Below are 15764 nucleotides of genomic sequence, written 5' to 3'. Positions count from 1 at the left end.
CGGAGGATTGGGGACGGGCTGACAAACACCCATCAAACTGACTGCGAGAAGGTGTCTTCGGGCAGAGGCTGGGTGGGGTGGGGTGGGGGGTTGCTGGGTGGGTGGGCACCCACTTGAGACATTCCTCAGTGGTCTGGACGGGGAGAAGTTTGCAGACAAACATGTCTTTTAGTCCTGTTGTTCTGTTTCTCACATCTATCATTATGGAACAAGACAGACAGTCACAGTAACTCAATGTGGGGTTTTCTGGACACAACAAAACAACAAAAAGTGCCAATAAGATGTTTTTATTTCACTTAGTCAGTCAATATTGTTAAAAAAAAAAAAAAAAAAAATCATGACATAGCCTGGATCTTTCCTGTATACAGTGACACACACGTTGTAATGCGGTGATAAAAAAAAAAGTATTGCAAAATATCAGCAAAGACGAATAAACAAACAATTATAAGGCCAGATGTTTACTAGAATTAAAATCCAAGCAGGCAAGATACAAAAAAAGGCCTATATGTCCCCCCCAAACCTCAAACAGATGCATGTATACAATTTACACATCGAACTCGTGAGCAATCAAAATATTTACAATTCCTTTTATCAAATTTGTTTTATAACAAAACGATGGCAAAAACGTGGTTTGCTTTATCCACACTAAAGCACGTTCAGAACTACTGTATAACGGTAACACATTCACTACCTTTTAGACATCAGGTACTGTAGAGAAGAGACAATACTACCCAGAGATTCATTACTGCTCTCTGCCAACTTCTCATAAATATCTTTTAGTGTCACCTTTCCTGGCGCCTGACCGCACATTATAGTGTCCTTCCTTTACGTACGCTACGGACAAAAGAGACGGCAGAGAGAGAGAGTGTGTGGTTTGTCTCGACTGTGTGTGGGGGGGGGGGGGGGGGGGTCATTCTATCCACAGTGAGATCAGAATAATGTGCCCTTTTTTAGTCAGTGATGTCGTGTAATCCACACGCCCGCCACCACGGCTAGCGCCACGCAAGTGAAGACTTCCCTCCGTGATTCAGAAGAAAAAAGACAAAAAAACTCAGCTTGCATTTCTGCTAAAATGGAGGCATTCTGCTCAGTGTCAGCGAGTGTCTTATGTCGACATATTTTGAGGCAATATAGTGAATCGAAAAAACAAACGAAAAAAGGCGAGGTTTGTACTTCTGCACAGCCACACGTCACGTGGTTCTGTTGTACGCTACATATGCTTGAATGGTTGTCATTCAGAAATCTCAGGTTCCATTTTCTTCCCGAGTTGAAAACAATGTTCTTTAAAACGCAGCTGGTACAGAACCAGGTCCAGAACCCTACCACTGAGCTAAAGTAGAACACTTTTGCTTTGCCCATACGAAAAAGGTAATAACGAGGAACCAGAGCACAGACACCAGGTGTCTCTTTACCTGTAATTACACTTATTCTGATTTATTTGAGCAACACAACAGCGAAAATAAAGCATCTCTCGACTTGATATACGTCACCCTCTCTGGCCCGAGCTAGCGTCTACTTCTCAAGACAAAAACACAAACAACACTGAGGCTTTCAACACTGTTTAAATCATTTGTTTAGCCAAGGACAGAGAAGGAGGGAAAAATACATCTGCTTCTTCTCAGTGTTCATTTTTATAGCAAAGCCTTGGGGGCAGGGGGGAAGAAGCAAAATCAACATTAAACAGACAATAGTAAATAAAGAACAGCTCATGACCTTTCACCTGTATGGAGGGAGAAGGTCAACTTGAAGGTCACTTATCAGGGAGCAGCGAACGAGCCCTCCCAACACTGATAAGCACTGATACACACATACACACAAAATTACACACTCACACACACACACCTCTGGTGGCTGCTCCTCCATCGCCCTCGCCAGCTCAGAGCGCCTCACAACATTCATCAGCTAAAGAAAGAAAGGAAGCAGTTAAGCGCTGGACCATCTGTGAACTTTGCTGAATCAACTAAGAGCTCTTCATGAAAATCTGAGGAGAAGAAAAAAGGACGAACGTAGGAAGAGTTGATGCATTCAGGGTTGATGAGAAGGAAAGGAGTCCGTAGTTGTTCTTTTTTCTTTCTTTCTCGTGAGTGAACGGACCAGTCCCAGTTCGGGGGGAGGGGGTGGAGGGGGGTTTGAGGGCTATGTGTGGGGCTGGGGGGAGGGAGCAGGGTTGGAACGGGGGAGCTTATTTGACCAGCCTCTTGGCCACGTCTTCGTAGGCGATCTCGATCTCCTTGTCGCTGGGGCAGGTGTTGGTGAACTCCTCGCGCGTGTACGCCGTGTTCAGGTACTTCCAGATGGCCGTCATCTCCTTGGGGATGTCAAAGCCTCTGTACTTATTGGCCACCACCTGGGAAACCGGGACAGTTTAGATTAGATTAGATTCAAATCTATTGTCATTATACAGCACAAGAAAGAGGGTTATTGAAGCAGTCTTTCTATCCGTCTTGGATTATGGTGATGTGATTTATAGAAATGCTGCCCCCTCAACTCTCAAACCACTAGATTCTGCTCATCATTCTGCTCTTAGATTTATCACTGGTGACATATGATACACACCACTGCATCTGATATGAGAAAGTGGGTTGGTCTTCTCTGGCAGATAGGCGAAATCAACAAATCAACACTGGTATTTATTTATCTTTAAGGCCATTAACAGGAAATCAACTCCTTATCTCGCATCACTATTAGTTCAGAACACTAGACCCTATATGACACGCTCTAATGATTGGCTTACACTGGAGGTCCCCCATGTACAGACCCAACTTGGAAAATCAGCCTTTCATTATAGTGCCCCTACTACATGGAAGTCTCTTCAGCTCTCGCTGAAGCTGTAACTACCTATAATGCAGGGGAAGTTTAGAGGTTTACTTGCAGGCCTGCCTGCAACAGTCTAACTGTTTTTGACTTAGCCTACTTATATTAGTTTAGGGCAGTATATAGTCTTTCAGGTGTTTTGCACATTGGTCTTTGTTTGTTGTCATTTGGGACGCAGTTTCAGGTGGGGGCGTGTCATGGCTGGAGGGGGACGCGGGTAGTTTGAGTGTACGGTTTGAGATCGGTGGATTCTATGTTTTTGCTTTCGGATTCTGTGGGGGGGGGGGGGGGGGGTGGCGGGTCGTGTGCCCCATGGCCTGTAGCCGTGCCAGGGGGGGGCGGTGATTCTGGATGTTCGGGTAGATGGACATGGTGGTGGTTGGATGGGGGGGCGTGTGGCGTTGTGGTTGGTCTGAGATGGTGCTGGGACCTTTGGGACACTTTGGGGTACTGTGGGGGTTGTGGTGGGTTCTTCGTGCGGGGGATCGCTGGGGTGTCGGTGGGTTGGGGGAGTTCAGCGATGGGGGCTGGCCGGGGTCCGTCGGTGCGCATGCAGGGGACTGGTGTTCGACTCTGGGGGAGGTCTGGGGAGGGTTTGGTTGGAGCCTATGGCATCTATGGCTTCGGCTGGACCTTTCCTGGACCTTCCCTGGAGTTGGGTATTGGTCTCTTGCGTGTGCTTTGGTGGATTTGCGTGGGGGGCTTGCTGTGGCTTCTGCGGTGTTCCGGGGTGTCCCGGGGATCATGGTGTCGTCTCGGACTGTCCCGATCCTGCATGTCTTCTCATTTGGCCACTGTTGTGTCTGTCTGCTTGAGTGTGTGGAGTCGTGTCTCCTTTGGCGTGGCTGCGGGTCCTGGGGCGCGTGGCCTGTCATTTCCTCTGTGGAGTTTGGGGGTGGGGGCGTGGGATTCGCTGGTTTTCCTCGTGGTGGCGGGGGCACCAGAGCCGGGGTAGTGCGAGTGGCGCGCGGCCTGTTTGTGTTTTCCTTCGGTCATGGCGTGCTCTATCAGAGGGTGTGTCTTAGATGGGGATGTGGTAGGGATTGATGTGTGGGGTGTTTGGGGGACTGACTGTTCCGGGGGGGTTCACATGCCTTCGAGAGACATTGTACTATTGTACTTATTTTATGCCTATTCTTAAGTCTGCACGTTTACATTGCACTACTTTTGTTGTCTTTTATACCTATTCTTATGTCTGCAATTTATGCAATTTTTTATTTTGTCAATTTGTGTGCTGATTTTATGCCTATGTTCATTTTATACTAATTGCTGTGGTGCACTCTGGACTGTGGTCCATGTGTGAAGAGTACTATATAGATAGTGATTAATATTTATTATTGTTATATTGTAGAAATGTGTGCATTGAAATGTCTGTAAAGTCTTGACAACATTGAAAATGAGGGTGACCTCAATTGTAATTTCGAGAATAAACAAAGGTTGATGATGATGAAGTACAGTACAATGAAAATAAGATTGGCATCGTTTTGTTGCCGTCTTGTAATTGTCTCTGTATTGTCATTTTGTACATTTTGAATATTGAAAAATCTAAATAAAATATATAAAAAAAGAAAAATCAAATTAAGAACGGATAATCAGACAGCCAAAGAAACAAAGTAACAAGTAGAACAAGTGAGATTTAATTGGCATTAATCATCTCTTTATTGCGCGGGGCTCCTACCTTGACTATATGCAGCTTGGGCAGCAGGTTGCAGTCGGCCAGGGTCATCTCGTCTCCGTCCAGGAACTTACGGCTGGAGACCTTGACGTCCTCGATGCTGTTGTGGTCGATCTCGTCAGGCAGCGGTGAGCGCAGATACTCATCTAACTTCTGTAATGTCTTCAGCAGCCCGCGCTCCAGTGCTAGTGAACAGGAGACAGGACTCATCAACGGCCTAAAATAACTGCAAACTCAATACTGAAACAGGGCTCTTGCCTATTTCAACAAATTAAGACTTTTTAAAAGACCCATTAATTAATTAATTAATTAATTAATTAACCCAAAATTACTATGAAAGAAGTAATTCCAAATGAATTGTTTGGGGGGGGGGGGGGCTGATATATATTACCATACTGCTAACTTTGCAGCCCGGATGTTTCCCCCAAACACATTTAAATGAGATACATAGAAGTAATCATATTTAAAATACTTTTTACAGATGTTTTAAGGCCTAAAATACTGATAATTAAATTGAAGACTTTTTAAGTTATCGTGGGAACCCCGTGAAAAGGTATTCTCACTAGTCTATGAGAGGATTAAGTTTGCATGCTTTACATGTTGAATGGGGGCCATAGAATGTAATTTTCAGCTGTGCGGAATTGTGACATTCTGAGGCGTAGTGCAGCTGCAGTAGCCATTCACTGTTCTGCCACATGAGGGCAGCACTGCACTGAGACAAGCACTTCACAAACCCTCTTGTAGATGTGTACTGCTAGATTTAAGAGTTTTGCTTTCTGCCATTTGACAGAGAACTGAAACTCTCTGTGGGGAGAATGGACGATTTATGTTATGGCTGACAATTTAAGGCAGATTTAACACAGCAGAGTGAATTACTGATTGATGCCGAGATTAATCATAAACCTAGGGATTCTGTTGTTCAGAATATTATGACTAACCACGTTATATTATGCTACATTTTACAGTGCAGCAGTCAGGAGACTTTGTCCGTTACTGGACCTTATCATTCAGGCAGCCTCAAAACGTATTGACACAGCTCCGATGGCGAGAGGAGCCACCTCTCACAGTGGGTCAATATTTCCCCTGGGTGGAGCGCTGCCGACCAAAACTATGATATGATATGAGAGAGAGAGGATATCATGCGAGTCGTGTCACAAATATCCTTTCCGTCGAAGTACGTCTTGTAATCCAAGGTCAACAAAAGGATACGATACTTCACATCCTCCGACAAGGTCATTCATTGTATAGTTAGTTCACTTTTAAATCATCTTCAATGATCTTATCTGCTAGTTGGTAATAAGATAAATAAAGTTAATCTTAAAAAGGCAAGCATCCCTGGGGTTAATAAACCAGATCAGGGGGGGGGGGGGGGGGGGGCATAGAGGCTCTCTGGGCGTCAGCATGGCTGGGAAGGTCATTTTCAAAATGGAATCCATTACTGCAGGGTTTCACAGTCTTTTCTTGGCAGGTGACACCAATAATTGAGGTCAGAAAATGCCTGTGACCTCAACATTTAAAATGAAAAGTGTGTACTGATTAACCCTTTCACTACCACACTACAGAAGGTTAACCTTTCACTACCATACTACAGACGGTTAACCTTTCACTACCATACTACAGACGGTTAACCGGTAGTGAAAGGGTTAACCTTCTGTATTGTCGCAGTGAAAGGGTTATCCCCTTGGTCGTGTGGTAGTGAAAGGGTTAAATAGTGCACGGACAACGTTTCATTCCTCAAGGAGGCCAGAGATCCAGCTCGCCGTGAGAAGGTTTATGAAACTGCAAAGTCTTCTAAGTGGCTTCTGTCTGGTCCAAAGAAAAAACGTTTTCTACTCCATTTTCATATCAGAGGGACCCCGACCCCACTATTGATTACAGGCTAGAATCTGCAATGAGTAATTATATCCATTGGTCTACTGTACACCAAAATCGGTAACATAATCACATTACTTTCAATGACTTTTGGACGACTTTGCCTCTAAAATATTAGAATTTGAAGCAATGTAGAACATGTATTTTACTGACATTTTATTTGAGTCATGTTACGTGAATCAGTTCAGAAGTTATGTGCCTTTTTATTATAGGCTACTCCCCCTTTTTGCTAATTGGCATGAACAGTAAATCAGCTGTCCTTTGGGACGGGTCATGAACAGCCAATCAGCTGTCCTTTGGGACGGGTCATGAACAGCCAATCAGCTGTCCTTTGGGACGGGTCATGAACAGCCAATCAGCTGTCCTTTGGAACGAGTCATGAACAGCCAGTTAATCAGCCTTTGGGTCATGACCAAGACTCACACTCGCAGCCATGCTGACTTGACAAAATGACAGTTTGAATTTGAACCAACTTTTAGTCAGGGTGCCATGCTCCATAGAGCCCCGTTGTACTTGTTTAGTGCCACAGCTTGCACAGTCACATGATTCAGAGGGTAATGCTGATTGGCTCGAACACGGTATGTTTATGAACAAGAAACCCGTCTATAGAGCTACTGGTCACAGCTAAAAAATAAACGCACCAAAGTAATTAAAACAGATTAATCCATGTCTCTCACGCCAAAATCAAGTACAAGAAAAGATGATTTTGTGCCCCTCTCTGTACTAACAACTCATGCATCCCGGCTATATATATATATATATATAAACACCCCTGTCTGAGAGCACACCAACAGCACGTTTGCCTTGCTAACGCACAGATAAATGGATAAATTGTCCTATACTTTAATGTAATCACAGCAGGCTATAGGCTAAACTGTGTGTTAAGACAGAAAGTCAGTCTTCTATATATGAGATTAATTTAGAATAATTAAATCAAGGCATGTAATACATTTAGATACAAAATCCCTCAACTTCAAACCCATCTATAAACTCTAAGAATGAAGTTAACAGATGTCTTCGAAAAATAATGTGCAGACCTCTGCTGAGGCTTAAAGCATTACGGTCACACTCAACATTTTACTGGGAGAAGATGTTTTCATCAGATCTGGGGGTCATACGGTTTAGCTGATCAACCATCAAAATAATACATATTGTGTTACCATCAGTAGGATATCACAAAGGGACAACATGTTTCACATATCACCACGATCAGACAAGCTGTCAAGTTCACGCTTTTTGTTTTGTGAGAAGAGTTGAGGTGAAATTACTCAAATTTGAAAGGGTTCCCCGCTCAAATTTGGAAAAAATAACATGGACAAAGCACTACCCAAGGGGATCAATAAAGGAATATCTTATTTACCCGTGTGTACTATGCGTTTATCTGACATTCAATTGCATCCGGTGTTCAGACGGTTTGACCTATGAACCAAGTAATAATGCATATAAATATGTTGGTGCCACACAGCAAGTTTCGTGAAAATCAAGTGAACAGTCCAGGAGACAGAAAAAGAGAAGAATTCCATGTAGCGAACTTCATAGGTTCTATGGTAAAGGTGCCCATGAGGAGCCCCAGCTCTGGGTATCATCTTTGTGACTGTATGCCTAACAGGTGGGGAGAGCGTTCTTCCTCTAGTCATGAATGTTCACAGCTCGTTTTATGGCAATCTGGCCCTAACTTTTACAATTTGGTCTGATGGTGGCGTTAGAGAAAAGGTCATGTGGGTCACCAAAATTAATAGGTTTCTTCCTTCATAAAAGTCAGTAAAAGATTGCCAAAAGCTCAAACAGTGACCTCCAAGCCCACGTGGTTGAACTCAACCTACAAAGGAACAGGCTAAGAAACAATGTAAACACCATGATCAAATCGGCAAAAAAATAATTCATCAATGACAAAACTGAGGAAAACAAAAAACAAACCCTGTGAACTTTGGAAATTACTCAACAACCAACTAGGCTGCAGTAAAAAACGGATTTTCAAACATCAACATAAAGACAGAAAACACCCTCATCACAGACAAGCTGGAGGTGGCCAATTACTTAAACATTTTCTTTACAAACATAGCCACAACACTGGTTAACTCATTCAGCTCCAGAGGGCGCTGTTTACTGTGTAGTTGAAAGGCCAACGCTTTAACGTATAGGAATACGTGGCGGTGTTTGCAGGGCTAAAACTATATTATATATCATAGCTATGGATATAATACTATTGCCCATTTGACATAGAGTATCTATCGTTCAATTTGTGAAAAAGAAAAAAAAAATTTCATCCATAGATTCCCGTTTTATACCGTGGTGAATATGAGTATAGTTTTAGAGTAATCCTGTCTAATCCCAGAAAACGACGCTATGCAGCAATACGTGCATTTCACTAAAAACCGTGCAGTTTCTCGCCTGTATACACTACTGTTTCGAAATCAAATCTATATTATCAGTATTATGTTTCATCATGAATGCATGAAAGGGTGGGGGGGAAGGTAGTTTTTTTATGCTTTGATCGTCACCAACGGAATACGTTACACAGTACATATACACACATACGTTCCGATCGCAATGAAGGAATTATTGGACCAATGCAAGATTGATACCATATAGCCCTTACCTTGACTAGGATCAGGCATGCGTTGTTCATGGGACGGGGTAGCACGGTGTGTAACCTCACTCGCTATTTGCATATCAATAGCTCCGGTCGTCAGGTGTGTTAAATACGTTCTCAGACACATTCACACCTAACCTTGTTGTGAAGACGTGTTACATTCCATTCGTAGAGGCAATTAGGCACTGTCTTTAGTCTGTGCCCAAGCGAGGGGACATTAAATGCGCATTCGCGGGAGCGCGCGCACGCGCCGGGAGCGCGCGTGCACGTGGTGCGTGTCACCCCAGATGATTTCAATAACGCACCACTGACTAGGATATACCCCAAAAAGAATATTCCAATTATCTGATCGCCATTCCAAGTATTGATGTTGATCGTGTCCATAACATAATCCACCAAAGAACATGAATCAGGAGTGTTTGATTCTTATAAATCCATGCGTTAAGCGCTCGTCATGCCCGACTAGGAAAAGTCCGCCCGGACCTATTTAATCGACGCACACCCGAATACAGAGAGTTTCAAAGAATGTGCAATACAGGCCGCAACCCACCAGGCAGTGGTATTGGACCTTTGCGATCTCAGACCCATTCCCAATGATAACACCAGGCTCCCTGGATGGATAACAAATGGAAATATCGAATAAAAGAAATAACGACCAAAACCCGAGAAATCTGTGTGAGAAATCGCCAGTGCCCAACCACTGGCGAGTTAACCCGACTTATCTCGGGTTTGGCCTCCATTGTGTTCATAAACTACCCTCCCACTCAGGGCATTTTGGGGTAGAACACATCCTAGTCTTCTACAAAAAACTAGGGGTCCGCAAAGACGACTTCAAACTCAAAATGGTAACAACAGATGAGGTGCTCAAAAAACTGAGCGCCCTTCAACATAACAAGGCCACTGGCCATGACAATATCCTTTCCAAATTCCTCATAGACTCAGCAGCCGCCATCACCCCAGTCATCACCCACATAATAAACCTCTCCATAAAACAGGGATACGTCCCCAAAGACTTCAAAATTGTGAGAGTGACCCCCCCTGCACAAAAAGGCAGCAAATTAGACCCAGGCAACTCCATCTCGAAAGTCATAGAAAAAAATTTCTACGAACAGGTCGAAAAGTACCTTGCAGAAAAAAAGATAATCTACGAATTCCAATCTGGCTTCAGAACATCCCACTCCACTGACACATGCCTTCTCTATTTGAACGACCACATCAAACAAGAGGTGGACGCGGGCAAATACTGCAGCAATTGGTTTTGATAGTTCATCAGTGAGCTGGATGCAATCCTATCTGGAAGGGAGAGAACAGATGGTGGAGGTACACTACCCCCCCCCCCCCCTCTCAGTGAGCTGCGGTGTTCCACAAGGAAGCATACTAGGACCGTTACTGTTCCTAATTTATGCAAATTACATGTCATCAGCTTGTGATTGCAACTTGTTCCTGTTCACGGACGACTCAGCCCTGCTGGTCTCTGACAGGGACAAGTTGCAGGTTGAAAAAGCCCTCAGCTCTGAACTGCACCTGGCTCGCTGATAACAAACTATCATTACACCTGGGTAAAACAGAGTCCATTCTCTTTGGATCAAATAACAAACTCAGCAAGGCCAATGGCTTCTCTGTTACAGTGGGTGACAATATTGTCACAAGGAAAGATGAAATTACAAACCTGGGCTCCATCCTAGAGGCAAATCTTTCCTGTGACAAAATGGCAACCAATGTAATCAAAAAAGTCAACCAACGAACAAGATTCTTGTACCGGATCTCCTCTCTGGTAAGCAAGAATACCCTGAAGACTAACAGGAGCACTCATTCAAGGGTACTACGCCTATGCTTGCACCTCATGGTACCAAAGCACCTCAAAGGCACTAAAAACAAGACTACAAACATCACAAAACAAACTGGTCAGACTACTGCTTGACCTTACTCCTAAAACCCACCTCACCCCTGCCAATTTTGACATCCTAGGATGGCTTAGAGTAGACAACAGTGTACAGCAGCTTGCAATGGGCCTTGTCTACAAGATACACTACATCACTAAGATACCCATGTACATGTCGAAATACTTCCCAAAGGTCAGTGAATTCCACGACCACAACACCAGAGGGAGTTCCACAAATCATGTTTAACCCAGATTCGGCACAAACAAGGGACTAAACACGTTTCACAATTATGCCACAACAATGTGGAACACCGTAAAATAATGTGAATCCCTACCCGCCTTCAAAACCGCCCTCGAAGAGCACCTACGGGAGGCTGCAATTCTGGCCCCGTAAATGTCCAACCCCCCCCCCCAAAACCCCCTCCTAATGTACAGTTTCCTCCCCCTCGAATGTATATAGTTTCCGTTAGGATCTCTGTTAAACAGTACTGTATATTTGTATATCTTGTATGTCATAAATAAAACTACTGTATATCTGTATGTCATGAATGTCATGATATATATATCTGTTTATCTGTATGTTGTGTATGTCATAAATGTCATTATGAATTGAAAATGGGGGACCCTGATGTAAACAAGATGAAAGTCTTTCTCTGGTCTGCATCCCCTTAACACATTGACTGCCAGCAGCAGGGGGCGCTGATCCCCCTTCATCGCCAGGTCTTTATTCAATGGATATAGTTTTAGTAGTTTCAACATGAGCGATTAGCGGAGCGGAACAAGCCGTCTAGAGCGAAGAGCGGATTTCTCGCCCGCGCCGATCTGCTCACGGGCCCTGGATCCAGTTAACAATTGTGTGTATTGAGCCGTACTGTATTGTACCCATTCTGCAATCTGTTAATAAAATGTTCAACCAATCAATAGAGGTCATGAATGTTCACAGCAAATCCTGTGACTGTACGAGTAACTGGTCAGAAGATACGCTTGTTTGAAGATGTTGGCCTGATGGTGGCACTAGAGGAAAGGTCATGGGGTCACCAAAATTAATAAGTTTCTTCCTCTAGAGGTCATGGATGTTCACAGCAAATTTAATAGCAATCCACCCATTACTATTCAAGATATCTTGTTCTCGGCTCGGCCTGATAGTGGTGATAAAGGAAAGGTCATAGGGTCACTAAAATCAATCTGTCTTCCGTTCTGGGTCGTGAATATTCACAGCCAATTTTATGGCAATTCAGACGTTACTTCTCAAGATATCTTGAAACCTGAAACATGAAAACATAACCTCCTTAGTGGAGGAAATAATCCAACAAGTAACCATGTACCCAATCAGATAGTTGTGTTTTTATATTTTTACAATAAAAAAATTATCTGATTACTGTTATTCCATTACATGTAATCCGTTATTTCCCAACCCAAAGCATTAGTTCAGGTAGATCCCTCTCTTAGTTTTTGGTGGGTTCTGTTGTTTTCTAGAGAGCTCGGCCAGGTGAGAGGGTCTGGAGGGCCCAGGGTGATGGTGTCAGGAATGGGCTTGGGGACAGAGGGAGGCAGCCCGGCAATACAAGAGCCATGTGTTCCCAGTGTCAGGCCACGATCTGCCTCAACCCACCAATTGCCTCTGGGCTACTGATGTCGCCTAGCAACCAGAGGACTCTCTCCGCATCGCTCTTGTCACAATCTGGGTATTGGTCTATGAACCTACCAACCACTGTTTGAGTGAGTGAGTGAGTGAGTGAGTGAGTGAGTGAGTGAGTGAGTGAGTGAGTGAGTGAGTGAGTGAGTGAGTGAGTGAGTGAGTGAGTGAGAGTGAGAGTGAGAGTGAGAGTGAGAGTGAGAGTGAGAGAGAGAGAGAGAGAGCAGGAGTAACTCACCCTCATTGCCGTCTGGTTTTGAGTTCTTGATGAAGGCGGAAAACTTGGCGAAGATGTCCATCGCTGCTGTGTTTGACTCAGGGTGCCTGGCACCAAGCTTAGCGAACCTACACACACACACACACACACAGGTTACACACCTGTCTAAATCTGACACAGGACTTTTACCCAATGGTCACATTTAGTGGTCGACTAATATGGGTTTTTCAATGGCTGATGTCGATATAAATGGTAAATGGCTGCATTTATATAGCAGCTTTTATCCAAAGCGCTTTACAATTTGTTCCTTACATTTGACCCATTCACTCACACATTCACACACCAATGGCAGAGGCAATCATGCAAGGTGCCAACCTGCACATCGGGAGAAATTAGGGGTTAATGTCTTGCTCAAGGGACACTTCGACACGCTGCCCGGGAGGAGCGGGAACCGAACCGGGAACCTCCGGATTACCAGATGACTGCTCTACATCCTGAGCCACTGTCGCCCCATGATATTTAGAGAGCAGGGTGGCCCCATGGCCGATATAATGATTTTCATGTTTTTTTGCATCTGTTAAAGCTGCAACGACTATTTTCTAACAGCCAGCTGCCATCAGAAGGTCTGGTTGAGTCATGGTGTCCTACTTATTCAACCCTGCGCCACCGGCAACCAGTCTGTTCCATAATTCCATAATTTCTTTTCTTTGTTGACAAAACGGCCCGCGCCACCAAACCTCTTAATGACATCAATATTGCGGTCAGAACAGTATTACGTTTCCTAGATGAAGTATAAACTTGTTTAACAACCAGGAAATGCCCAAGAGAAAATGTTATGTATTGTAGTTGAAAACTAGTAATCCATGCACAAAAACAATTATTTGTTTTAACATTTTTACAATTGTTTTTTATTGTGTATTTAAAATGATCACTTTGGTGAAACAAGATGCGAGAAATTAAGGATTTGTTTAGCGTGGTGCCACACTGAACGCTAGTGGTCACAAAATAATTATTGTGGCTTTTAAAATACAACATGTTCACTAATGTTACTGGCTGTATCAGCTACCTAGCATATCTGGTTGATGACAGTGACAGCTAGGTTTTCACTTGCTAACATTACAATTGGCAACTAGGAATCATGTTTTCTTTTTTTTCCTATATATTTTTGGGCTTTCTGTATTTTTCACCCATCCCAATTTAGTCGTTATGCCAATTCCCTTCCTGGTCGTTGCGTACATTGCCCCACTGTCGGCTTGGGGAGGGTGTAGAACTACCACATGCCTCCTCCGATACATGTGGAGTCGCTAGCCGCTTCTTTTCACCCGACAGCGAGGAGTTTCACTGGGGGAACGTAACGCGTGCGGAGGTTCACGCTATTTCCTTCAGATCCCCTCCCTGCTGAACAGGCGCCCCGACCGACCAGTAGGAATCGCAGTTTACAACGACCAGGACACATACCCTACGGCTTCCCACCCACTTCCCACCCACTAACACTGCCAATTGTGTTAGTAGGGATGACTGACCAAGCCGGAGGTACTGCTGACAGCTGGTGCCTAGTCCACTGCGCTACCCAGCCGCCCCTGGAATCTCGTTTTCTACATATGTTTTTGTTAAGTGGCCATGTGGCCGCGGCCATCAGCCAATGCTCATCATCTCCAAATACCAGATATCAGCCCAATAAATCACCTGGCTGTCTAGCACTAGTCACATGCTCACTAGGGCAGCGTGATTTCACACCATCACATTAACGCTCACTAGGGCAGCGTGATTTCACACCATCATAGGGCTGGGCGATAAAACGATAACGATAATTATCGCGATATATTTTAATCGATATTGATCGATAATAAAAAAAAAATATCAATAAAGTAATTTTTTTCTTTTTTTGTGGCCTGCAACAGGGCAGTTTTAAAACCAGAGACAGTGGACAGACTTGTCTTTCTTGCCTGCAACTTAAAGTAATGGCTTTGCTTGTCCAAATGACAATACTGACCAAATTGAGATTTCTTTTTCTCTTGTCCATTTATTTTGTTTGCTTTCTAATTTAAAATGCAGTTTGAAACCGTCTGTAGGCTATGTGTGCTAGCAGAGCTAGTCTCCAGTCGCGAGTCACAGTGCACATGTGCGGTGGTTTGTCCACCAAAAAAGCGCCAAAAGATAGAAAAGAAACTAGCAGAGCCAGAACTGTTCAACTCCCCTGGAGCCACAGCCAGCAGAGAAGCCCGTTTACTTTTGCTTTCAAACCAGCTGCAGCATGAGAACTGGAGTGCTGTAACACTAAAGATGGCAGCAACGACAAAGAATTGCTGCAAAATAAACATACATCTGTTGTTAAAAAAAAATATAATTTTAATTTTTAATACTTGATACGTGATATGATAACTATCATCGTTATCGTGATATCATTTTTGGCCATATCGCCCAGCCCTACACCCTCACATTAACGCTCACTAGGGCAGCGTGATTCCACACCATCACATTCATGCTCATGATGCTCATTTTGGAGTATCCTTATATGGGTGTGGCAACCTGTTGCCATGGAGAGAAGAGAGGGCACTAACTTGGGTGGGCAGAGGACGTCCTCGAGGAACTCTTCGATCTTGTTGACATCAGTCTTGACCTCTCCGTTGAAGGTGATGAAGGGAGGGTGAGTGCCTGGGGCCAGGTTCTGCAGGTCTGCTGGCTTCCTGGAAGAGACGGAGAGAGAGGGAAGTCAGGGACTGTTAGAGAGAATAGACACACAGAACTTTACATTTGTTTGCCGTTGTGTTAGGAAATTAAGAATTGCATTTCCCAACATAAAATGGTTTTCTATGAAGGTATGAAATGAAATATAGCCAGAAGGTACATAACATCAATTAAATACATCCATTAGAGCTCTCAGACATAAGATAAATGAAATGGCCAGTAGAGCTCTTGACATTTAACATAAATTAAATATAACCAGTAGAGTTCTCAGACATAACTAATTAAATATAACCAGTAGAGCTCTCAGACATAACTAATTAAATATAACCAGTAGAGCTCTCAGACATAACTAATTAAATATAACCAGTGGAGCTCTCAGACATAACA

General features: G+C 43.8%; 1 protein-coding gene across 1 annotated transcript in view; it reads right to left on the bottom strand.

Annotated features, from left to right (window-relative positions):
• Window positions 1-257: 257 nt before the first annotated feature.
• The window catches only part of clic4 (chloride intracellular channel 4), a 46301-nt gene continuing 30794 nt past the window's right edge, over window positions 258-15764 (bottom strand). The window contains exons 3-6 of the mRNA XM_084309858.1: window positions 15251-15376; window positions 12711-12817; window positions 4493-4674; window positions 258-2347 (exon numbers count right to left, since the gene is read on the bottom strand). Of these exons, the coding sequence (XP_084165984.1) occupies window positions 2183-2347; window positions 4493-4674; window positions 12711-12817; window positions 15251-15376 (580 nt within the window). The 3' untranslated portion in view covers window positions 258-2182. The remainder of the gene's footprint in view (window positions 2348-4492; window positions 4675-12710; window positions 12818-15250; window positions 15377-15764) is intronic.

This window comes from Notolepis coatsorum (assembly GCF_963971535.1).
Source record: "Notolepis coatsorum genome assembly, chromosome: 3".
Lineage (NCBI taxonomy): Eukaryota > Metazoa > Chordata > Actinopteri > Aulopiformes > Paralepididae > Notolepis > Notolepis coatsorum.
This window is presented reverse-complemented; position numbering and strand designations above follow the sequence as displayed.